This window comes from Ostrea edulis, chromosome 4, assembly GCF_947568905.1.
Source record: "Ostrea edulis chromosome 4, xbOstEdul1.1, whole genome shotgun sequence".
NCBI classification, from domain to species: Eukaryota; Metazoa; Mollusca; class Bivalvia; order Ostreida; family Ostreidae; genus Ostrea; species Ostrea edulis.
Genome location: NC_079167.1, coordinates 87,086,062 through 87,101,871, shown reverse-complemented (window position 1 = coordinate 87,101,871; position 15,810 = coordinate 87,086,062). Strand labels below are relative to the sequence as shown.

Below are 15,810 nucleotides of genomic sequence, written 5' to 3'. Positions count from 1 at the left end.
ACTGACGATTAAAATGTATTGTTCATTGATACATCATAATAAAGCTTTGCGGGAAAACAAATTTCGACGTCATAAGACACTGAACGTTAAAAAACGTAATGTTTAAAGTCAAATGCGTGAAACCTGTAAAGGAACATTTTCATATGTATAGAAATGTGATAAAATTAAACCGAATTATTGAGTTTTGGTTTGAGCATATTAATGAACTGTTTTTCCTTTTCAAATCTCTGGATATTACTTCCACCGTAAACTTGTAAAATGGAAATATATTGAATTTGTTTGTCCACAAACATCTAAATGGTCACTTCGTTGAATTTGCCTGTATTCCGGGTTGTTGATATGTGAACCCACACGCGAGCTCGAATCGGATTGTTTGTTTCCCCAATATACATGTTTTGTATCCAGAACATGTATGACATATCGCACGACATGTTGGCATTGACTTTAAATATCCGCCCGTTAAAGTTGTATTGTGATCCTTCCATGATGTGTTGACGTGTCCTGCATCGTAGATTCTCACACTTAGTGACTTTGTAATTGTCATTAAGATATGGAAGGCGTAATATTCTTTTTCGATTTTTCGGTTGAAGTTTGTTGCTGATGAATTTTATTTCTTCGTATATTGTCTTGGTGATTGGTATTCTTTCAGGAAATTGTTTAGTTGATTAACTATTGAGTTGATATTACGCGGGTCGTGCATATGTACAAATGGAATTAAATCTTTAGAATCCCCTTTATAGATAGTACGTCCAGAAAAGGTAATTTTATACAATTGATTCCCATTGTAAATTAGATATTTGCCCAAAAATGTCAATCTATCCATGTCGTCAGACCATGAAATAAAAGAATAATCAAGAAATCTTTTCCATTTCGATTTTAGTAGTTTTGCATCCACCGCGCCCTATAGAATTATTATTTGTTGATGACATTTTTTCTTCTACGTATCCCAAGGTCAATGTGGCATATCTCGGAAGTACTTTTGTGCCCATTGCCGTACCTTTGGTTTGAAGAAAATGTTTGTGTCCAAAGGCAAAACAGTTGTTCTGGAGTATTATCCTCTATCCCTCCAAACAAATCCTGATAAAATCGAGTGTTTAAGACATTATGATAGTTCCTAATGCAATATTTAACGCCCCCAAGGTCTAAAGGTATGTTTGAATATAATTTCTAAATTATGACGTCTAAATTTGTTTACTTTTAATGTTCTGCTGTTTCTGACGCAACGTCGTTATGTTGCTAAATGTAGAACTTTTGAAGATTTGAAATGAAAGCGCTAAAGCTTTACTAAACGTCTTTGTGTTTCTATTTTTATCTTTTTACCTATATATAGGCACAATCATATGCATAGTATATACATATATATGCAGGTGTGTTTGCGCATGTGTGACTCGTACATGTATCTCTGCTTTCTCCTTCTTCTTTATAAAGGTTCTCCATCTCTTCAATTCCACCTGAAAGTGAAAATCATAATAGGTAAAGTACATGTATTGGATAGAAAGATATTTCGGAAAATCAACGAATCAATAGAAATGGGAAGCAAAGTGTTTTTGCTTGCGTTTATGCACCTGAACTGAAACTACATTGATCTAAGTACACCTCTGTTTCATACTAAGATATTTTATTGAAAGTAGACATTAACGGCAAATTGACAACTCAACTGTATGACGAACGGGATGATTTAAGCTTTTCCATCGTCAACTTCCCATACTTATGTAGCAATATTCCATTATCACCTGCATATGGTTTTTATATATCTCAACTGATTCGATATGCAAAAGCTTGTTCTGCGTATAGTCAATTTTTAAATCGAGGTAAGCTACTGACAAACAAGTTGATGGTACAGGGGTTTCAACAGTCTCGATTGAAGTCAGCATTTTGCAAATTCTATGGTCGTTATAACGATCTAATTCGTCAATACAACATATCATTGGGTCAAATGCTGTCTGACGTGTTTCATACCGATTGTTAAGCCGTTCTTGGCACACTGATTTTGATTGCAGATAACTCCGCTTACCTGAACAGGATATAGGGCTCACGGCGGGTGTGACCGGTCGACAGGGGATGCTTACTCCTCCTAGGCCACTGATCCCACCTCTGGTGTGTCCAGGGGTCCGTGTTTGCCCAACTATCTATTTTGTATTGCTTGTAGGAGTTATGAGATTGATCACTGTTCGTTATCTTCGCCTCTCATTAAGGATATCGGTATTTATGACGTAAATCAAATAAAATCATATTGAGAGTGACATAACTAATTCGTTAATATAATGTAGGTTTTATTCAAATTTTGTCATAAGGTAAAGCATGCACTAATAAGTTCAAATTGATAAAAAAAAAATGTGGAAATCGTCTCTGATTTTCTGTGGGAAGCGTTTCAAATGTAGGCTATGAAAATTCGTTATTACAAAGGAAGTAACAGGAAATGTCCCCCAGTACAATTTAAAATTTACAAATTCAAAAAAATTTATAATAGAGTTTTAACCCAAATTAAAGTATGACTTTATATAAGCTTACTACTTATAAGAACAAAATATGGGTCATCGGCAGAAATATTTCAGGGAAGCATGACAAAGGACGATCGTTGGCCAATTTTCAAGGAAAATGTCATTAAAAAATAAAAATGTTCTTCTTGTAGTATCATACTTTTCTTTTATTTTAGATAATTATATGGATAGGGGAAAAGTTTATCAATCATATATAAACACTGAGTCATTGTATAATATTTCAGGGGTGGTGTAAAAATTATGTAATGTTTGAATTGTCACAAATTCAATAATCCCGATATAGAGCTCAGTATGCTGCTTGAGACAACGGATTTGTGTGTAATATGCACATTTTTTTTTCATTTTCATCATCTTCAACCTTTCTAAATGAATTAAACATTAAAATGTTTGAATAAAAGTATGCATATCTTACATTGATAAGCGACCAAGTACATTATTTATCTGACAGTTTCAAGATAAGATATAACATGTACTTCAAATGTCATTCTTCATTGACATGTACAACAGTTCACTGATGAAAACTATTAGAAACAAAATGTGATTTTATTCATTAATGATGTTTATTAGTCAAGAGTAAAATAAATTTATTTCAATATAGGAATTCTGACATTTCTAGTAGTTGAATTGAATGTAAATGCATATGCAAGCTTCCCCTGTCGACCGGTCACACCCACCGTGAGCCCTATATCTTGCTCAGGTAAACGAAGTTATCCGTAGTCAAATCAGTAAACCAAGAACGGCCTAACAATCGGTATGAAACCTCTAAAAGAGCATTTGACCCGATATGTTGTATTGGTAAAGTAGATCGTCATAATGACCATAGAAATTGCGAAATTCTGACTTTAAACGAGACTATTGGAATGCCGGCACCATCAACTTGTTTGTCAGTAGCCTGCTTTGATTTAAAAAATGATCATACACAGAACAAGCTCTTAAGTATCTAATCATTTGAGAGATATAAACACAATATGCAGGTGATAATAGAATATTGCTACATAGATATAAGAAGTTGAAATCATCCTGTTTGTCATAAAGTCGAGTTGTTAGCTTACCGTTTATATCTACTTTCAATAGAATATCTAAGTATGAAACAGAAGTTGACGACTCTATGGTGTCTTTTATTTCAAGTTCACTGGGATATATCGAATCGACATACGTGTATGAATGAAAATTATTATTGATAATAGATAAAAGGTCGTCGATCTATTTAAATGTCGAATTGAAGGCCACAGCAAGATATTTTTTCTTTCCACGTCGAAAGTTTTGAATAAATTCTGCTTCATAAGAATATAAAAACAGGTCAGTTAACAAGGGATCACAATTCGTGCCCATGGAAATTCCAACAGACTGTTGGAAGAACTGATCACCAAAGACCACGAAAATATTGTCAATGTTGAAGTCTGGCATATTTTTCATTTCAATTTCCCAATGCTTGTAGTGGAATCATAGTGACGTTCAACAAAGTAAATTTTTGGATGACTGATCACTAGATAGGAATATTTCCGTTTACCATTTTTGTTGAAAAAGCAACTGTCTATGATATCAAAAAGTCTAGTCTTTAATCTATCGTGATGAATGGTCGTTTAAAGTAATGAAAAGTCATACGTTTTGATGTTATTGATTTGCTTTGCGATTTCAAGTTTACTAAAAGTTCTTTAGAGGTTTTTTTTTTTAGAATCCACACTTGATTTACACCACTTCTGCCATATGTAGTCGCACAGTAAGTATGAAAATTCTCCTTGACAGTTGTTAATATTTTTGTGAGGAGCAAAGATAGGGGCTTAGTAAAACCTTTAATGGATCCAGCAATGTATCTTTGTTTGTAAGGATTTTTATGAAGTTTAGGAATCCAGTATAAGTACGGTAACTCATATTTATTCGACTCATTGACTGGGATATCAAATGTGTCTAAAACTGAAGCATGGTTTTGAAAATGTTTCTCTTTTGAAAGGGCAGTAAGATCATCAAAAATGGAATTAATGCCAAGTTCATTTAAAATACAGTTGTAATAATAAGCCTAAAAGACAAAGACAATGTTTTACCGGCTTTGTCAGCTGGAACCAAAACATATTCCTCATATGTAATTCTATCTAATTCTTTTATTACTTCTGGTTTAATAAACACAGAAGGATATATGGTATGTACTTTTCTTTTTATATGTCTAATGCGGAATTTTAATATTCCTCTTATCAAGTTCTTAATTTTACATATTCAGCCCATCGTCTTGCATAATCTTTGACAACATTCATAATAGAGATGAAGGTATGTCGTCAATTAAAGACTGAAGTTATCTGTACTTAGGAATTTTTAGAATAAGTGATTAGAGATCGTCATTTTCAATTACATCAACATCACACGTAATAACATGTCCAGCCGGGCTATAGTTGAAATAAGATGAAGAACAAGAACATGTAGGTGGATTAAGTATAATATCTAGACACTTCAAAGTTTGTTTATGATATAGTTACACCATAAGATATGTATATTTACGGCTAATCATAAAACAGTCTCGTTTAGAGTCAGCATTTCGCAAATTCTATTGTCGTATTAACGATCTAATTTGTCTATACAACCTGCCATTGGGTCAAATGTTGTCTAACTTGTTTCATACCGATTATCAGGCCGTTCTTGACACACTGATTTTGACTACGGATACCTGATCAAGATATAGGGCTCACAGTGGGTGTGACCGGTCGAGAGGGGATGTTTACTCATCCTAGGCACCTGATTCCACCTCTGGTATATCCAGCGGTCCGTGTTTGCCAAACTCTTTATTTTGTATTCCTTATAGGAGTTATTTGATCGATCACTGTCAGTTATCTTCAACTTCTATTATCACGATCATAGAATGTGCGAAATTCTGATTTGAAATGAATCGTTTTGAACTCCTGTATTATCAACATATTTGTCGGGTTAGATTTGATTATACATGTATAAAGACCAGACTCTGGCATAATCAGTTGAAAAATTTAACACCATAAGCAGGAACAAATCTAATATTACGACATAGAGTGGAAGAAAACGTCGACAATGTATTCCGAGTTGAAGGCCAAAACTAGAATTTCTTACTGATCATAAAAAGGTAACGATGACAAAGAGTGATCAATCTTATAATCGTATAAAAATACAAAATTGAGAGTACTGGACTCTTATACACAGCAGATGTGCGATCTAAATTACGCTTTACAAAAGAGCTTACGACTAAGACCAAGACCTTATTTTGTAATTGAACTGTGAATTTTTACGATAATTGAACTGTAATTTTTATGTAAGTCTGATTTCACAAAATTTATTAAGTTGACTAGATATTAGAACAATGGAACATTTTTAGTCTTATTCATAAGACCTTTTGTAAAACGGGGTCCAGGTAAATAGGGAGATGAAACATCCCTTGTCGACCGTGAGCCCTATCTCTTCATCAAGTAAGCAGAGTAATCCGTATCAAGATTATTATGTAAAGAACGGCCTGGCAATTGGTATGAAACACGTCAGACAGTATTGAGCTAACGGCAGGTTAACGGTCTTTCTAAATTAAAAGCTTTTGAATAAATCATGCTTCAAAAGACTGCAAAACAAAACAAAACAGGGAAGCTAATTAAGGTGCACAAATCGCACCGATGGAATACATAGATTTTGTCAATAAAGAACATCAGCATCTTTTGATATCGCTTTCTGAGTAGTTGCGAGCAGAATTAGAGTGCCTTTTTACGTAAAATCAGAGTGATGCTTACGAAAGTATTTTGGACGAAAGATCACAAGATATGAATACTTTCTGTCCGTGTTCCATTGTTATTGATGAAGCATACGTCTTTGGTGGCAAAATGGACTTTTTGTGAGGGATGGTGGTGTGAATTGTTCAAAAGTCGTAGGTTTATACATAATGTTGATTTGAGAACAGTTTTGTGATTTCAAATTTTCTAAAGGTCTTTCAAACTTTTTGAGAATCCATATTTGATTTACGCTAGGTCTACTTTTCACATATTTTGTGGCACAATATGTCCAGAGTTGTTCCTTCACCATAATATTTTTCGTGAGGCGTAAAAAGAGGCTTGATAAAACAGTCACTGTATTCTGTAATTTATATCCTTTAGTGAAAATATGAAATAAAACTTTTCTATAATTTATTGGCCACCCTAATCAAAGATACTAAGTTTGTTGTCAACGAAACAGAAAGTGGATTTTTATGTCATAACGTGATGTTAAAGACAAACCCATGAGATAATGCGATATAAGCAAAAGAAAAGGAATAAAAAGCAAATATTTTGTTGTTTATTCTACGTTTTTCAATATAAATTACAGTGAGTGTTGATTCATCCTTTTATCGAGCATGAAAGCGTCAAAGGTAGTATTACATTTGCTCATTTAGGATTTCCATATGTTCTAAATGTAATTTAGACAAGTTAATGTTTTACATTACCATTCTCATTTCTCATCCGTCTTCTTCTGAACATGAAGTAGGCAAAAGCTGATAGAACCAGAAGACTCAAAGGAGTAAAAATCCCAATCACTATAATCATTGTTGCTGTACCTGTATCCATCGGGGTATTTTTATTAGTTATGGTTTTGTGACGGGGGGTAGATGAAGGCTGCCTGTAAAAGATGTAATCAAGGTATCGAGAAAAATCATTAGAATGTTTGGAACTTTATTATCATGGTGAACGTTACTGATATATTTCATTTATTTTTGTCAAATGATATTCTAAAACGCAGATTAAATGTTGTGCATTTATTGAAAACATACCAGAGAGAAGGGCATGCAGGATCTGCCAAATAGCATTTGGATTCTTTATTGATCAGCGAACAGACAGGAACTATCAAAATACAATCATATATTGTTGTTCCACTATTTTTCGTTGTTTTGATTTTTGTTATTTCATTGCGGTATCAGACTACGGAATCGAAACATGCAAGCTTTGTTTTAACTGAGAGAATATCAAATTTCAAGGAAACCGTATTTTTTGACTTATCCATGAACTTTGATGACAAGGTGAAGATACCGATCAACCTCATAACTCCTATAAAGAATTCAAAATTCAGAGCAGGACAAACACGGATCCATAAACATACCAGAGGTGGGATTAAGTGCTTAGGATGAGTAAGAATGCCCTTTCAACCGTGTATCCTGGGGTCCTTGTGTGTCCTAGCATTATTTTTGTATTTGTTTTTTTTTTTTTTTTTTTTTTTTAGAAATCATGAAATTGATCACTGTTCGTTGTCTTCACTTTACCATTTTTTAATCATTTCATACTCACATTGGTACATCGTCTCGGAAGTGTAAAGGATATCAGGACATCCATCGTTAAATTGGTGGCACTCCCGAGCATCCAAAATGTTTCCCGAAAGAACCATGCAAAGACCTTAAACATAAGCAAACTGATTGAAGTAAAATAGTAGAAATAAAACGAACATTCAAATGTATTTTACCATTACAAAGATATTGTCATGGTTGTTGTCTACTAACGAATATAACTAACAATCATTTAAACAAACCTTCATGGAAGTAATGAAGTGATATTTCAATTCACTAAGGTACAGATAATATATACTACACTGATGATTTAAACTACATGTTTTATATTTCAAATACCTTTTCCTATCAATCCACTTGTTTTCGGATAACAAAACTCGACAAGCTGTGTGAAGTTTGACATGGGTACACAGTGATACTCATTCTTAGTTTCGTGAAAACCAATAGAACAATTAAGTTTTTCCGAGGCTTCTTCCACTTCAGTTTCATTTTTAGGGCAAATGTCTACCGGAAACACCGAAAATGTGGAAGTTGATGTCTGAAAAAAAATGAAAAAAGTCCATTTCATTTGAATATCTATGTATTTTTGATACTTTGAAAGGCAATGAAAACAAATGGGTGAAGTATCATCAGGTTTTCAGTTTGAATTGACTTTCAATTTTAGTCAGTATCTTGACTTTTCAGTAAGTTTATTTGGCCTAAATTATTTTGTCTTTACAAATCAATAATCATAAGAAAAAATCAATGAAAATAACCCTTCTTAATCATATTAGGAAGAAAGTGTGGTGCAACTCCTGTAATATCACATCTATTGGGTTAATAAGAGATCACAGAATTTACGAGGTGTCTGATCCAGAATTTGTCAAAGGAGAATGTCATAAATGTTTTGACCAACATTTATGAGACCCAGCAAAATGTATGAATATTCCAACATATAGAATAATTGGGAAAGCTAAACAGTGCTTGCAAACGTATCCACTTTATTTTTTCGTTCTTAGTTCAACATCAGCAAAGTCGAGCTGCCATGTATTTGGAGTCTGACTGTCAGTGTGTCTTGACTTCTAGAAGACGGTAAAACGTAATATGAATGAATTCAGTCAGGACGTAACAACTATGAATGTTGGTGGTGGATAACGTGTGTCCAGATATTTTCATTTATACCATTCCTATTGACATTCAAACATCGTTTCAAATCTTCAGAATGCCTGTGAAACAAAAACCGTTTTGTAAACAAAATTAAGGAAAGAAGCTTATAATATCAAAGTAATCCGATGATATGTATCACACAAAGCATGATCTACAGAAAAAAGTATATCAGGACATATCAGATGATTCAATGCAAAACAGCATGAAGAGGAACATCCTTGAGAGTCAAGAACTTTGCAGTTACATAAAACAACACCAAACTCACTTAATTGTAAAAGCAGATCGCATAGATCTATCGACCTATAACATAGCAAGAACAATTATAATGGAAAATTCCAGATTAATTGCAAAACTGAACAGAATCTTCGTGTACGCACTATGCAATTTTCATTGTTAAGCACAACTCATGCAAGATTGGAACCAAGGTGTACACATTTTACAGATTAAAGAAATATTTATCTTGAAGCCTTTCTAAAGAAACATAGTATCCAATAAGTAAATGAAGTGTATAAATGTCGCCATCTCTACAGAAAGTGTATACTAAAGCAGCGCAAGCATTCTTAAATCAAAGATACTTCTATGACATAGTGACGACCAACGCTTCAAGCTCACGCACTTGTTCAGAAAAGTACTAAACGCTCAGTCAGTAAAGCACTGCGTTATCTTATGACATAACAACATGAAGAATTTTGATTCTGAATTATTTATTGAGGAATTGGAAAAAGTTGACTTGTCATGTTGTACAATGTCTGAATACATCGTGTATGTAGAAAATAGTTGGATTACTTTCAAAGATATTTTCTAAATGTAATTTTGCTCCCATCAAAGACGTGAGGTTAAAGCAAAGAACTGAACCATAGATGAATCATGAAATATTAGAACGAATCCCAGAAAGGGATAGACTTTTAGACATTTTTAGAAGAAGTAGAAAACAAGATCACAACAAATTGTCTAGATCAAGATTTTATTACAACGTAAAATATTGAAAGCAAAGTAAGAACATATATCATGGAAAATTGAAGAAAACAAATATGATCCAAAAAAGCTTTAGCAACAATTGAAGAATCTTGGATATAGAAGTCAAAAGAAGGAGGACAAAAAGATTGTTCTAAACATTGATGATAACATCTACCATAATGAATTTGAAAAAGCTAATCATTTTAACACTTTTTTCACAACTGTTGCTTCAAAGTTTGTAGACGCCTTGCCCACTGCTAAAGGTACATACAACATACTGTCAGAATATTTTAGAAGTTTTTATGCAGAAAGAAATCTATATAACAACCGTCTTGTTTTAAATGTGGTATGCAAAACTTTTGTATATGAAGAACTTTGCAATCTTAATGTCACAAAAAGCACTGGTCTGAATGATATTTCTGTTAAATATTTGAAACTAGGAATCAATGTAAAACTTATACGGTACCAATTTTGATGCACCAGATGCGCATTTCGACAAATAATGTCTCTTCAGTGATGCTCAACCGAAATGTTTGAAATCCGAAATAACTATGAAGTTTTAGATCTAAATATAGCCAAAAGCAGCGTGCCAAACAAGTGGAGCCAAATTCGTCCAAGGATAAGAGCTATGAACGAGGGAGATAATCCTTAATTTTGAAATGAATTTCTAAATGTTATAACCGCAATTAAATATACATCTATTGTTTCTGGAATTGTTCAAAACAGTATGAAACAAGCAAAAGTAAAACATTTGTTTAAGAAGGGCAAACCACTGCAAGTATGTAATTATAGAACAGTAAGTATTGTAAGTGTTGTGTCAAAGATCCCTGAAAAAAGTGTTTATGTTCAATTGAAAGATTTTCTACAAAGAATCAACATGTATGAGTTACAATCTTTCTTCCGAAGCAAATTTTCTACTGATACTTGTCTTATTCACTTATTAGATCGTATTAGGGAGAACACATCCAAAGGACTTTTTACAGGTATGATAATGTTAGATTTACAAAAGGCGTTCGATACTGTTGATCATGAAATTTTATTTAACAAGTTAGACATTATAGGAATTGAAAGTAATTGGTTTAAATCATACTTAACAGGCAGGTCTCACGTGGTAAGGTGTGGGGGCAAGCTTTCTAACCATAGGGAAATTACATTGGGGCACCCTAGGGAGTATTTTAGACCCACTATTACTTTTATGTTATGTCAATGACATGTCAACTAGCGTCGATGAAGACTGCAAGTTGATCTTATATGCAGACGACAGTGCACTCCTGTATTCACACAGAGATTCAAATGTCATTTTAATGAAACTTGGCAAAGTCCTAGAAAATTTTTCCGATTGGCTAGTAGACAACAAGTTGTCACTTCATCTCGGGAAAACTTTATGTATCCTGTTCGGCCCTGGTCGCAAACTTTCTAACGAGGTCAGTTTGAAGTAAAGTGTCATAATCATGTCATCAAAGCAAGTGATCAGGTCAAATATTTAGGGATAACTATTGATAAGTTTTTGAAATGCAATGTCATTGTGAATGAGATTACAACCAAGGTCAACTAAGGGATAAATTCCTGTACAGAAATGGAGCTTTGCTAAACAGAAAGTCAAGGTCAACGTTAGCTACTTTGATTACTACTCGTCTGCATGGTATGCAGGTTTATCTAAATCCTTGTAAAATAAATTACAGGTTCTTCAAAACAAAACAATCAGGTTCATCCAAAATATAGGCCATAGAACCACTATAAATTGCGAAATCTTTGATTCAGTTAACACACTCTGTGTAGCTGATAGAGTTAGACAACTGCATCTAAATCATGTTTTTAATATTTTTCATGACCTTGCACCAAGATACTTGCACGAGCATTATTTCAGAAACAACAATATTACAACAATAATACGGAGTCCAATTTTAATTTCATGGTTCCAAGGGTGGGGGTTTATGATAGCTCCAATTTTTGCTATCATGCTATGAATTATTTACCATTTGAAGTTAAGTACGTTAATAATAATGTAAATTTCAAATCATTAGGTAAAACGCATCTTCCACAAGAATCCCGCTAGAGGGAGAATATGAAGTTTGTATATATAGAAATTGAACCTCATTCATGATTTATTATTCATTTTAAGTTTTTAATTGTACATTGATGTTACTCTATTCGGCCCACACTACATCATTCATTTACCAAAATATTTGAACATTGCTGTCCATGCCATTCAGTTGTAATTTATTTATTTATCACTGTTCGTTATCTTCACTTTGCATAGATATACTTTTGAAGTCTCAAGGACCCCATTGGAAATAAGCAGTCATATTTCTGCTTTAATGCGTTATCCTTGGTATACTGTGATATAAGTACATAATGCAGCGGTGAAAATATCTTGTAAGTGATGACAATACTGTGATAAAATGACTGTGATAAGATGTGGTATGCTAAGTTTTATGCAGCTGACGTGTATTTATTCATTTATATTTTGATGATGTTTTATACAAAAATGATTGTTCTGCCTGAATAAAACTACTACAATAAGTCCTTAGTACACCTTGCTTGTCGTAAGAGGCGATTTAATGGGGCGGTCCTTCGAATGAGACAGCAAAAACCGAGGTCCCGTGTCGCAGCAGGTGTGGCACGATATAGACCCCCCCCCCCTGCTCAATGACCATAAGCGCCGACCATAGGCCTAAATTTTGCAGTCCTTCATCGGCAATTTTGACGTCTCCACGTGAGTGAAAAGTTCTCGAGAGAAACAATATTCAATCAATCAATCAATCAATCAATCAATCAACCAATATCTACTCCAGGAAACACAACATGGTTGCGTCACTATATCATACCCCAGTGAAAATTAAGATAACATAATGTTATTCTACGACCTAACAACGCCCCCCCTCCCCCTCCTCAAGATTAATTAAGTTAGGCAATACACATGGTTGTATCGCTAGCTCATACACTCTTGCAGAAAAAAAATCACACACTCGGTCGAGTAAGCATATCATTATACCTTAGTATGAGAATTCTATGCAACGCGTAATCTGATTGGTCTAAACAGTCACATGCCAGGGATGACAGAATTTCATATCTCCCTCTCAAACATCATATCTCCCTATCATATTTCCCCTTGGGCAGCTTCGTGCATTTTCCATAAATTTAACGTCAAAGTAGACGAAGTGTATTATGACCTCACAATAAGTCCGAGGCATTCTAGTTTCATAGTTCGTAAGGCACACACTATGCGGGTCTCTGATATACAGTTTTAAAATCGCCTAATTCTGGTTGATACAAAAACAAGCAAGTAAATCAGCTTTCAAGGAGAATGGAAATACAAAAACTGGTTATCATATCACTGTATTTCGCTGTTTGTACCTTCTATATATACGTTGACGGCGCGGTGTTACTGCTAGGGCGATCTCAGCTAAATACATGTACAATGTATAGATGAGTAAACTCCAATCTCAAATACAATTTTGTGGTCTTGCTTTGTTTCGGTATAATAAACAATTTATTGCACGAATGTTCGGGAGATATGAAGATTTATTCACCCAAGAAAAATCATATTCCGTTGCCCTCGGGGATGATTTTTCTTGGGTAAATAAATCTTCATATCTCCCTCACTATCATGCAATAAATGTATAGTATTATTTTACAATGTAACAACACCTCATTCTTCAAGTATCTCATTAAATGTATTCACGTGTGAGAACACAACATTGTTGCGCCCTACATTTTCGCAATTCAAACCAACATAACGTTATTATTCGACATAACAACGCCTCATTCGTCAATTGTCTAATTACATGTACTTAGGTAAGAAAACATAACATCGTTACGTCATAACAACGCCTCATATTTCAGATTATTCATTATTTACGTTAGGGAACACAAGTTATAACAATAAGCATCAAAGTTAACGCTACTTCATACACACAACATGCCTTCGGTCGACATTTTCCTGATTTATTCGTCTTGGGCAGTTTAGCTAGGATTTTTCGATATAAGAAAATGCGTCAATATAAGCTACACAATTAAAAGTTATTCTTATAGATACAAGTTACTATAAAAATTTCGAATTACATGTATATATTTTATACTGATAAGATTCGAAATATCATGTCTTTTACACCGACGTTTTATACCAATCAAATTCTAATAGGCGGACATATTTTGACAGGGCGGTTAGATATAGCGACTCGATATAGTGCAATAATTTAGATTTTGTCCCTTTCATTGGATTTCGAGAGTGTACACATATCTATATGGATAGCATACATGTAATTGGCGGATCGCCGATTTTCGTGTAAGCCCCGCCCACCATGACGACGGTAACTAGCCCGACATTAGATGCATAAACAATATGGCACGGATCATGTCGTTAAAGGACATACCAGACTATTTTTCTGCACCGTACATGTTACATACGCCGTCCCTTCGGCAAAAACAACGGGCTGTCGCGTTTATGAAGGATTCTTATGTTAAATCAGTCAAATTATATGCACAAGAACGCGAAAATATGCTAATAAAAGCCGAAGTATATCGGAGTCAGAGGAAAACAGAGGACCCACACAAGATCAACATTGATGTCAACTTTGAAGGGAAGAAATTAGACGATGCACATTGCAGTTGCAAAGCTGGGTGTGTATACGGTGATTATGAGTTATTGAAATAGTTTTTACTTGTTTATAATTTCAATTTTACGTTTTTGTTTATTCAAATTATTGTTCTTGAAGCGTATAGATCTACATACATGCGTGCATCAGCCTCAGATATAAATAGAGAGCGTTTCTAAACAACTTCACTCGGAAAAGTTTTATCATATTTCATTAACGTTGCTCAGTGTTGTTCTTATTCTTTTTTTTTCAAATTTCATTTGTTGTATTTTTGTTCCTTTTAGTAACTCGGTGCATTTTACCAATGTTTGTGTTTCCAGTTACTTGCTAACTAAAGGGTGCACATACCAGGTCAGTGTAACTATGATTCAGTATCTTTACCAAATACAGGTACACACCTTTCCCAAAAGCCTGTTTAGATAATTATACTAAACATATATGTGTAAAATAATTTTGTATTGTGGTACATGTAGTATTATAATGCTATTGTTAATTTGATAAATGTATATTATGCAAATTTGGTGTGAGGATTGGTTTCTATTTTTTCATGTTGTGTACATATTACAGGGAGGCAGGTCAATGTGCACATGTCTTAGCTGTTATCATGATTCTGGAACAGTGGAAGATTTCTGGTTTTGTTGAAATTCCCTCAATGCTGTCATCAACTTCCCTACCCCAACAGTGGGATAAGCCAAGAGGTGACAAGATTCAACCAGAACCAGTGTCCCAGATGATCATTTCCAACCCATCAAACCTAAACAGAAAAAGAAAGCCAATTGTGGCTTCTTTTGTTGACACACGGTAAAAAAAGTGTACATCTTTCAATCAATTTTTTCTCTTCATTTTTTTTTCCTAATTGTTTTGCATGACTGATTGTCAATCTACATTTCACTCACATGGAGACAGTTTTTAAATTAGATATACATGTGCCCAATGGTTTGGCCAAATTAAAGCTTTTCAGCAGAAAAGACTCACTTAGTTGTAAAGCACCTACAAGGACACTAGGGGTATGTTTTACAAAAGAACTTCAGACTTACGACAGAATTTTCAACTTTATTGTAAATCATTCACTCCGAATGAAAACTATTTTTTAAAGAAAATATTGAAAATTCAGCGTTAGAAAAGTTTTAATTCATTCATTTAAAGTAATAACTGTATAATACAATTTAAGACTTGCGGCAAGTTGTTTTGTAAAATGGGCCCCTGACCTCTAACAAGTTTTTACAGGTGTAATAATTGGGTCTCAGCCAAAAGACTCTAAACCACACAGCTGCTAAGGCACGCCCAAGTGTTTGGCACTGAACACTTGTTACAACATAAAGTTTTTTTAAATGGTCATTCAAAATTATTTTCAACAATT

The 15,810-nt window shown here is 34.0% G+C and overlaps 1 protein-coding gene across 1 annotated transcript in view; it reads right to left on the bottom strand.

The window, feature by feature from the left end:
* The window catches only part of LOC125649440 (uncharacterized), a 32,909-nt gene that overhangs the window by 10,650 nt on the left and 6,449 nt on the right, over nucleotides 1–15,810 (bottom strand). Inside the window, exons 2-6 of the mRNA XM_056161522.1 lie at nucleotides 8,089–8,287; nucleotides 7,754–7,858; nucleotides 7,243–7,312; nucleotides 6,919–7,091; nucleotides 1,395–1,451 (exon numbers count right to left, since the gene is read on the bottom strand). Coding sequence (XP_056017497.1) covers nucleotides 1,395–1,451; nucleotides 6,919–7,091; nucleotides 7,243–7,312; nucleotides 7,754–7,858; nucleotides 8,089–8,287 — 604 coding nt within the window. The remainder of the gene's footprint in view (nucleotides 1–1,394; nucleotides 1,452–6,918; nucleotides 7,092–7,242; nucleotides 7,313–7,753; nucleotides 7,859–8,088; nucleotides 8,288–15,810) is intronic.